We start from the raw sequence: 11,667 nt of genomic DNA, 5'->3' as shown, positions 1-11,667 counted from the left end.
GTTTTTGATAACATAGAATAGCAGAGGTAGAAGAAGAAGAAGAAGGAAAGAAGACGAAGAAGACGAAAGAGAAGAAGACGAAGAAGAAGAAGAAGAAGAGGGAGAAGAAGAAGAAGAAGAAGAAGAAGAAGAAGAAGACGAAGAAGAAGACGAAAGAGAAGAAGGCGTAGAAGAAGAAGGAGAAGAAGAAGTAGTAGAAGAAGAAAAAGATAAAGAAAAGGGTAGAAACATTAGAAGAATACCTGAAAAAGAAGAAGAGAAATACAATATTGGCAAACGGCATACTTGTTATGTTTCAGTAGCAAATTTCATTGTAACATAAATAAGATGCAAGCACAATAATCTCCAGTTGACAAACAGTTAGAAATCGTATTCGTACCTTTAAAATTAAGAAAAATTGATTTCATACAGTCAGCCTATTATGGAAAATGCTTTACAAAGATTGTATGTGCTATATTTGCTGCTATTAAATCAATTGAAATTGAATCATTAATCATGACAACATTCAAATCAATAATTGCATAAGATATTGTAAACCACGCATATTTCTATCAAATTTTCGGTTCGTATTACAATTATTGAATACTGTATGAGCATGGTAATGTGGTATTGTAAATGGAGAAGTCAGGAGGTATATATTAGTGAATGAAAAATTGCAAATGAATAATGGAGTAGAGAAATCTAAAACTTCCATATCTCATGTACGTCATTGTTTTCTAATCTAAAGCGTCGCTAATACGAGTACACCCACTTTTGACATCCAGTTGTTTTGCTTACTTGTTTAATTGTCAGAGTTATATATATTTTAATTTTTATATAACTGTTCACACAAAACGAACATTATTAAAACTGGTTTTTTTTAGCTTCTGATCGAGGCTAAATTCGTAAGAAGGGTATTTGTTGGTACGGGGAAAATCTATTTTGAAAGTTAATGGAAGAATACTTCCGTACTCCCAGATAATTTAAAAACGAATGTTTTAAGAAATTATCATTTTAATATGATGTTTTATATAATAATCAAGAACATTCATTTTCAACAAGAATAATAATAATATATATATATATATATAAGTAAATTATTTCATATTCATGACATTATAAAGTAATATCAGTAACAATATGACCAATTATTATGTTTTGTTGAATCCAAGTGTGTAAAAATATTGGATCCAAAACATAATGATAAAATTGGATGCTCTACGCCCAATATTTATTGGTCTCGATATGAGTTTTAAAATATTACGCTGGTCCAATATTTTAAACCTCAGAGCTCGACCAATAAATATGGTCTCAATCGATCCAATTTTATATCAAACTCGTCCTGGTAAAGCGTGTGCTTAATGACAAAGTCCTGCCAACAATACCGAGCAAACATTCCTTTGCTTTTACAAACTGATAATTGAAAAAAAATCATTTCACGGGGTTGAACAAAAAACCGCGCAATTTAAGTCTGCATTTCAAATGCCTTGGAAAGTCTCATGTTTCCAGGCTAGTGTTATAATAGTGCACTGTTACGAATATGCATGTTGCATTCATGTACATTATCATAATTTTCATCCAAAACCCCATTTGTACGTTATTCAATATGGGGAATTCATTAAAGATTTATTTTATAACGCATACATCAGGGGCCGAGGAGCCAGGGTTTTATTCAATGGTATTCTCAATTCTTGCCTCAGGATTACATGGCACACTAACCTAGTGTTAAATTCATTCTTCATTCATTTTAACCTTAATATTTTCCAGCGCGGATAAGTTTCAAGGAAAACAGCACAGTGCATTTAGCAAGTCTACCATAATGTTGAAGGTTTACCTCAATATCCATTGATCCCATACCTAACCATGTTTAAATCTTCCTTTTTCATTTAATTGTCTTTAAATGCCCAGTGATGATTAAATACAATGTGTTCTTTCAATGCACCACACAACACACTAATATAGAGCGGCTTAAGGCCTCGGATAGCGACGTTTGCACAGTATTTTTGTGGGACCTGAGAGCACATCAGACAACCCAAATTGCATTCTGAATACGAGAAATATCCTTCTGATATCAAATAATTTAGATTTTTTTTTAAAGTCGCGATATAATACAAATTTTATGACAAATTATTAAAAAATGATATTTTTAACATTTAACAGTCCTCGAAGTAAATTTTCTAAATCTAATGATATGTACTTGCGTATGTAGCTAGGATGAAAAGCCGTCCGTCATATGAAAATCTTGATATACATTTTCCCCCAAAAACACCTAAATATGTTAGGTCAAAATTTTCATACGATGGACGGCTATTCCTCCCAGCTACATATTTTAAGTTTCATTAGATTATAAAGTTTACTTCGAGGACTGTTAAATATAAAAAATATCATTCTTTTAATAATTTGCCATAAAACATATATCACAAATGTCAAAAAATCTAAACTATTTGATATCAGAAGGACATTCCTCGTATTCAGAATACAAATTGGTGTGTCTGAAAATGTCTGATGGGCTCTCAGGCCCACAAAAAATACTGTGCAAAGGTTTGTGACTCCATCCCCATAAACATGGTAAATAAGCCGCCAAATAACCTGCTCTAATTGTGGGTCATTCTTTACGCGCAACGTCACCCGACCTCAATCATCTTTAACAAACCTCCATGTTATGATTGTGAAAACCAATAAGTTTATGGTTGCGCTTGCAACAATATGCCAGGCAATGTAGATTTCGATTGGTATTTAGGTCAGGCTAAATCAAATGAACATCACATTGACATTTGCGCAATTGTTTTGGTCGAAAATCAATATTTGGCATATATTTTGTGTACATCTAGGACTCTTTTAAATTTTGAGAAGGCGTACTCTTAAGGGGTGGGGTATGAACGTTTGGACAGTATTTATTGTGGGACATTAGAGCACATCAGACATATCGAATTGCATTCTGAATACGAAGAATGTCCTTCTGATATCAAATAATTTTGATTTTTGAAATTCGCAATGTAATACACATTTTATGGCAAATGATTAAAATTGATATTTTTGATATCTAACAGTACTTAGAAGTAAACTTTATAAATCTGATGATTTATACTTAAAGTGTATGTAGGTGGGATGAAAAGCCGACGATCAATTGAAAATTTTGACCTTTCGTATTGAAGATATAGATTTTTTTCCCCAAAACACCAACAAAATTTAGGTCTTTTGGGAAAAAAAATCCATATCTTCAATATGAAAGGTCAAAATTGTCAATTGATCGTCGGCTTTTCCTCCCAGCTACATACACGTTAAGAATATGTCATTAGATTTATAAAATTTATTTCGAGGACTGTTATATATGGGGTTTTCCATCCGGTCCAATATAGGGCTTAAATTAACAGCCAAATGCCCTGCGCTAATTGTGGGCCATACATTTTGCTCAACGTTGCCCGACCACCCCCAGTAGTCTTTTATTAAACATCCATTTTATTTGCATGCTATAATTGTAAAACCAATGAGTTTATGCAACCACATTTTAGGCGATATAGATTAGATTTCAATTGGTATTGAGGCTAAATCCAATATTGTTTGGTCGAAAATCAATATTTGGCCTATTTGGATTTTTAGAAGATTATAATATGAGTTCATATATATAAAATTTGCGATTTGTCCGACGCTTAACATACATATCATAAAGGTAAAAGTAGATCTAAACCAAACTATAGTTATATCATAGTATTTGACTTCTTACTATGATTTATCTTCGTGATCTTGATACAATTTAGCTGATTCATCTTACCCACGCATTATTTCCCTAAAGATGATATACAATCGTGCGCTATTTTCATATACTGCAGCAGTGAAGACGTGGCATACAACATCTCATTGAACTGCTACAAATTTCTTATCTTATGAACTATTTTGTAGTTAATCAGAATATTCGGTTACATTAACAAAATAATATAAATAGCATAAGTGTACCAGAAGTGATTTTATCACGCCTTATTTGATATAGGCTTGTATCATATATACTTGCAATATCAGGTGATTATTAATAATCACAGTCATTCACTAAATAGCTCAAATAGGCGCTGTGAGAAAGTAAAACATAGTATTAGTACTTAGTACTCATATCATCTTATCTTACTTAAATCATATCATAAGCTTCTTATTAATTACGGATATTACAAAATTAGATTTGGCAATTCTTCAAATGTAACAAACCCTTGCAGCACCTTTGATCACTCGCACGTGTTTTCTTATTATTCAAAGGAACAGCAATAATGTTATGTCAAAATGTTGTGTAAAAAATTAAAGTAATGTTTGTTATAAGTTGTTGCTTTTTTTTTTCTCTTTTTTGCATTAACTAAATAAAGCACAGTTACGACTCTGCGAAATGCAACATTTGTTCCCACCGACTCTGATCATGCTGATGGATAAAAACGAGAATCAAGCATATATAACTTTTTATCTCTGCGCTTCATCTCTCTCCATGCTTGGGTGAATACCTGTTGGCGCACAAAAGGGTTAAATTCCATAATAATAATCGTAAATAACTGGATGTCGTCGAACCCCCCTGTCTCGGGGTCAGGCAGCCTGTATAAACACATCACCCAAGCATTGCCAGAGCTCCATACTGCAGTTACTGTCCGTTTTCCTATACACAATACACAGTGCTCTTACCATTGACGCGTGACCTCTACAAATAGTGTATGTTAGAAGTATAGGATATTGCCTAGTTAACGTCACTGTGTGAAAAATAACCGGCCAATATTTAAAGTATTCTCTGAAATTCTAGAAAATATTGTTTTGTAACATGTCCTAAATTTTTAGCTAATTCAGGTGTTTGGAAATATTCGCACTTTGGTGTTTTAGTGTATGTTATAGGTAATAGGACATTGCCTAGTTAACGTCACTGTGTGAAAAATAACCGGCCAATATTTAAAGTATTCTCTGAAATTCTAGAAAATATAGTTTTGTAACATGTCCTAAATTTTAGCTAATTTAGGTGTTCGGAAGTATTCGCACTTTGGTGTTTTAGGAAGGATATGTAAACGACAGATAACACCAAAAAATATGAAGAAATTATTTCCAAACCGTGCTAAGTCAACAATCATTATGTTGCTCATTTTCAAGAATGCTGGTTAACAATAAGCAGACTATTGTCTAATTTCGTGAACAAAGGCCCACATACTATTGTAACCTTTATAATCGGTTACCCAACTGAAACTATAATACCAGCTCATTGCGATACCACACAGGAAAAACAGAAACAGTGTAGTGTGGATTTAACCAGAGATCTGATTTAATCAGTTGAGCTGTTTTCAATGAGTGTTATCTTGGTTTAATAGCTTTTAAAGCTTTTTAATGGGGTTTAAGTCCTGCAAAGGTCGTGTTGAATTCTACTGTAGACATGACTGCATCATGCATGCCCTATTCAAGTCTTTATAAAACGCAAACAGGACGTGTGTTTTAGCCCAGTGGGACTAGTCCATGCCTTTACCGTGTTTATGTTGTTATGTGTAAGAAATTTAACAAACACGGTTTCGTATTCGCTCATATTCGGTGTACCAGTATATACCGTAATGCAGGGCGGGTCAACTACGACACGGACGACCTTGTGGATGGCGGTGAAAGCATCCTGGGGTTAGATTTAATACACAGTTGAATACATTATTGTGAAAATATTCGAAAGTCATTACAAAGTGATACTATTTCAGAGTTAGGCCTATATAATCAGTAGCGTGTCCAGGGGGGGGGGGCTTTGGGTGCTTAAGCCCCCCGCACTTTGTTAAAAATCATGTAAAATCAGCCGTTTTTTTGGCGATTTTAGCCATTAAGCCCCCTGCATAAATCTGAAAAAGGGGCTGAGCCCCCCGCAGGAAAAGATCCTGGACACGCCGGTGATAATAGCGAGCAATAAGCAACCAAGTGCCCTGCGCTAATTGTGGGTCATATTACATTGTGCTCAACGTTACCCGACCCCCATAGTCTTTTATCCAACCTTCATTGCATGATATAATTGTAAACCCGATGAGTTTATAGTTGCCGATTCAACCACAACCACATTTTAGGCGATATAGATGATAATTGGTATTGAGGCAATATCCAATATGTGTACGATTGTTTGTCGAAAATCAATATTTGGTCTATATTTTGTATACTTTACATCTATGACTTTTTAATTTTCGCAAAGACGTACTTTATTATCTTAGTGAAGTCACAGTGACGTTTATGGAGTATGTTGGTGCTTATTAACACACATACCATAGAGGTATATTAAGCAGATCTAAACGAAATTATATCATAGTATTGAACTTCTTACTATATGATTTATCTTCGTGATCTTGATACAATTTAGCTGATTCATCTTGCCCCGCTAAAGATGATATACAATCGTGCGCTATTTTCATATACTGCAGCAGTGATGACGTGACGTAAAACATTTCATTGAACTGTTACAAATTTCTTATCTTATGAACTATTCTGTAGTTAAATCACAATATTCAGTTACATTAACAAAATATATAAGTGTACCAGAAGTGATTTTATCACGCCTTATTTGATACAGGCTTGCATCATACATATACTCGCAATATCAGGTGATTATTAATAATCACAATCATTCACTAAGTAGCTCAAATAGGCGCTGTGAGAAAGTAAAACATACTACTCATATCATTTTATCTTACTCATATCATCTTATCATATCATAAGCTTCTTATTAATTACGGATATTATAAAATTAGATTTGGCAATTCTTCAAAAGTATTAACAAACCCTTGCAGCACCTTTGCAGCAGTGTATTTTCTTATTTTTCAAAGGAGCAGCAATAATTTTTTGTCAAAATAATGCGTAAAAAGTTATAAGTTGTTGCTATTTTGTGACACATAATTGCATCTATTAACTAAATAACGCACAGTTTACGACTCTGCGAAATGCAGTAACGTTGTGTTCCCACCGACTCTGATCATGCTGATGGATAAAAACGAGAATCAAGAATACATATTTTTTAATCTCCGTGCTTCATCCCTCTCCCTGCATGAGTGAACACCTGTTGGCGCACAAAAGGGTTAAATTCCATCGTAAATAACTGGATGTCGTCGAACTCCCCTGTCTCGGGGTCAGGGAGCCTGTATAAACACATCACCCAAGCATTGCTATAGCTCCCTATACAAGTCTGTATTAAAGGCAAACATGGCGTGTGTTTTTAGCCCAGTGGGACTAGTCCATGCCTTTACGTTGTATTTTGTGTAAGTATTTTAACAAACACGGTTTCATATTCGCTGGACTAGTATATACCGTAATGCAGGGCGGGTCAACTACGAGGTGGACAACCATGTGGATGGCGTTGAAAGCATCATACGTTTATTTTTAATTACAGACACAGTTGTCAATTTATAACTTGCCCGGGATAACTTGTTACAATAATAGAAAACTCTGCCTAATAAATATGTTTTAGCAGACGAATCACGTTGGGCTATTCCAGCTGATCCATACACCCCATGGAAGACACGATCTTATTAATCGCCCACACAGGGGATAAAATGGATACACCCATTCAGATAACCCCATTTGAAATTCACACTCCCTGTGTGGGTATGTGGAGTTCAAGATAGCCCATATTTATGTGTCAAATCATACAAAGTGTTATTTTCAGATCATATGTCGAATTTATCGTCCTACTATTTTCTCTATCCTATCTTCTTTTTTTTTTATTGTACCCTCTCAAGTCTTCATTCTAACAAATAAACAATGCGATGAATAATAAAGCAAATTATAACTATAACGTTCCATAAACGGCAACATAATAATATTGACAAATGTATTGATGTCGACTTTCCACTCCTGGAACCATGCTATAACTGTTGTTGCCACTTTTGGTGGTGATGATGATGATGGTGATGGTGATGATGATGATGATGATGACGAATTATTGTCTCATCTATCCACTGTCCTTTCTGTCTCGATAATTGATATCGTCCTTTCCCTTTTCTTCTTTCTTTCTTCCTTCTCTTCTTTATTCTTTCTTTTTCACTAACTCCGATTTATAAATCTGTTTAATCAATCTATAATGACTTGGTGTAGACAAACCTTTGCACGCATTTGAGATAAAATCGGACATTGGCCACTAGGCCGGGTATACCAGTTTCCCAGTGAGACTACAGATAACGTAATGAACAACATTACTTTCACTTCGTTACATCAATTACTTCGGTATCCTTATACAACCTAATCAAATAACGTAAATATTCGGTTTACTAACTCACAATCCATGCAAATATTCTCAAGGACTGAAATATGCAGTTTAGACGACCTTATCAGTTTCCATCTTTCACGAGTATTCCAAGCTATTCCAGTTGTATTCCACCATGTATACGTTACATGTAACACCCCCACACACACATCCACACACACCCCTACCCCTACACATCCCCCACACAAGTAAATGTTACATACGTTGTTGCAATTCGATGAACATTGTCACAAACTGCACCGCTGGGTAGGATATTATTTTTCACTTCTTTTGTAAAGTTGCATGGTGGGAAATATAATGGCCTGTTTTATTCCAATAGACCATAATATTCCCAATAGCCTTTGTAGTGGTAACCGAGATTACGTCATCGCCGTTGCGCATATCATTTACTGACGTACCGGTACTTTGCAAAGAATTCTGGGTATTGTCGAATAGGATATTTGTAACAATGTGTATAAAAATGTTTGAAATACTAATGCTATAAGGGATGAAATCAAAACTCGACCGGCGGTTGACCGGTGGTTCCGCCCGGTTGCCATTGTTGAGAACAATAGCAACCGGACGGAACCGGACGGAACCGTCGGTCAACCACCGGTCGAGTTTTGATTTCATCCCTAACTATATAGTTATTTATAGGTGTATACCTTTAGGCTAAATGTCAAAGAAGAGTTCCATTGAATTATGCGAACATTTTCAGAAAGTGTACAGTGTCCAAATCATTAGCTTACAAATTGTTTTGTCTTTTTCATTATAAGAATTAAAAACCTGTTTATGGACTTTGCCACCATCTTCTAGACTTGTTTAAAATATACTACTATCTCTCATTATCTCTTACTTTAAACTACCCGTTTAATTGATTATCAAAAAACAATCAATTACAAACGTCATTTTCACCTAAATTCATTACACACATAACATGCACAAATAGTTGAAAATTACGCAGATGGCGAATTACATAACATGCTTTCAACTTTGCATGCACATCGATACAGATCTATACCATTAATGATGCTAAATTATCATCGTAACCATTTTTCTGTCTCTTTCACCATTTTAAATACAGATTCTTGCGGAGAGTTACCCATGGCCAGATGGCTGGAGTTAAACCATATCGCTCGACAAAACGTCTAAATCATCTACAGTATCATCATTTTCTTCTTGAAAATCGCTACCACTCTGCTGATGTACATGTACACTATCGGAGATCTTAGCATACAACAACTACTATTAAGGGATTCCATTTAGTAGCCTATCTGCTGCCGATTGGCCTATTAGATTGTATTTAGATGACTATGGTTATACGAAGGAGGTTAAGTCCCCTTCCTAATTCTTGGACGATGTTTAACGTCTTCATTTTCTTACGTCTTCTTTTCTTGGCATTTTTAGCAGGTAAGGCAAACTTTTATGTTTAAAAAAGATTTATAATTTGATACATTTTGCTTTATATAAATGTGTTTTGTTTATAATAACAAAATGTCTTTCACTCAAATGTCAGTGTAATAATGTTCCTGGTGACACTTAACATGGCGTAATGTGTAAGTTTGAAAAAATATTTTCAAAGATATTTATGTCACGTCCTTAAAATTGCTTAAATATCACCTGGCGCAACAGTATGTTACTAAAAATCAGTTCATTTTATCACTTTAATATCATTCCTATAAGTTTTGATTTTGCATTTTATATTGTGACAAGGGCTCCTGTGGAAAGCAGTGTTTGCATTAATCTGAATTTTATTTAAAAAAAGTCATTAAATGATTGACAGAACAACTATTCAAAGAGCCTCTAGAATATCATAACCATGATAAGAGATAAACACTTAGAATACACTATATCATTTATTTGTCAATTGTACGAATATATGATCAATAATACCTTTAAAATGTCTGATAGGATAGTCTATAATATATATAGTATCATTTGTAGCCGATATCATGAATAATGCCACCAGTCATATCAAACGGACCCGCTGTACGTCGGCAGATTGAATTTCAAGATACTACAAAATAATAAACGAGAAATAAAGGACACTTTTCGTAACTTTATTGTCGTATCCTATTTTGTATCAAAGGAGACGCAATTTTGAGGTGTGTCATATGCATTAACCTAAAAATAAGTTTAAAACAATGCTTTTTGCGGGGACTAATTCATTATTACACTCCACCAACAGCTAAAAATGTCATTTTAGCTGTGTGACGTACCATAACAATTTTATTAGCAATGTAGTTTATCCATGTCCCGGTTCTCCGCACATGGAATAATATATTGTCATAAATTGTTCAAGCCTACAAACCTAGTAAGGAAATACAAAACTAATATGAAATTCTAAACATATCGTATAGCACCTTTAGGGCCTTTAATAACCTATCGTTTTGCCAATATATTTTATCACAAACCTCGACCTTTTCAGGGCGCTAGGCAATGCTCATTTCTCATAAGCTGACGGTTTGAAATTAGGCCAGAGCTTTACTCTATGTTTATTTTGTGTGCTACTTCACATCCTGTGGCTAACATAAAAACAAGGAATTATTACAACACGGTGACTGACTTTTGAACTTCTCTGAATCTGTCTGTGTATAATGATGCCATAGGCTGAATATGCTGGGCCATGTAAAAGGACTCAAAAATACCCTACCTCTACGGTTAAACGTAATATCATAGAATTACACCGTCTTGCTGAAGGGGTTCTGTTGCCATGACAACACTGACATTTGAAGTCTCCAGGTTGTATGTAAACATTAAAATGTACTTTAAACTAACGGTATTGTATTTGGGGTGTGTGCCAATGGTCCGAGATGATTTAAACCAATATAAGCTTTCAAAGAATCTTCTAATAAAGGAGCGCTGATTCAAGTCCCTATACAAGCTCCATGATTTGTACATGAAATTAGTGTCTGCCAAGTATTATATACAACGTCTCTATTTCTGAACACAGTGGTTTAACCACATAACATTTCGTAGATGGATATGTGTAGCTGCCGCTGGCGTGGTACGCATTAGAGCTGGTTTTTATAAATGGCGAAGTGATTTAAGAAAGCGAGTATGGAGGCACAGTTAGGATTCAACTTATTTTCATATTCCCATTTCACTCCCTGTTACTTTCGTCTTCAATAATTTGACATCTGTATGCACTATGACGCACAGTCATTTTTAACGCGCGGACTTAACTGCTATTTTTAGAAAACATAGTGTGATAAAACACTTCCTTAACATGAACTTTTGCTTTATTTGTTCATACAAAGAATCCAATGAAATTTTGTTCAGTAACAACAGCTATTATTATCACACAACGTCGTTTTCTAATAGAATTAAACTGGATTTATATTTCTAAGCGCTTTCTAATCGCTAGCGATGAGCTATGCGTTTTAACCAATAAAATGGATTAAGTTATCGGCCTTCAAAAGTAATTATTCACCTTACCTATTGCAATAGCGGTTGAACTATAAATTGGGCTTTAATGC

The 11,667-nt window shown here is 34.6% G+C and overlaps 1 protein-coding gene across 1 annotated transcript in view; it reads left to right on the top strand.

Annotated features, from left to right (window-relative positions):
- Positions 1-11,667, top strand: part of LOC140158795 (neuronal acetylcholine receptor subunit alpha-10-like) — a 169,138-nt gene that overhangs the window by 63,129 nt on the left and 94,342 nt on the right. Inside the window, 1 exon segment of the mRNA XM_072182013.1 lies at positions 9,273-9,598. Within this exon segment, the coding sequence (XP_072038114.1) occupies positions 9,496-9,598 (103 nt within the window). The 5' untranslated portion in view covers positions 9,273-9,495.

The sequence above is a fragment of the Amphiura filiformis genome, chromosome 8 (genome assembly GCF_039555335.1).
Source record: "Amphiura filiformis chromosome 8, Afil_fr2py, whole genome shotgun sequence".
NCBI lineage: Eukaryota > Metazoa > Echinodermata > Ophiuroidea > Amphilepidida > Amphiuridae > Amphiura > Amphiura filiformis.
This window is presented reverse-complemented; position numbering and strand designations above follow the sequence as displayed.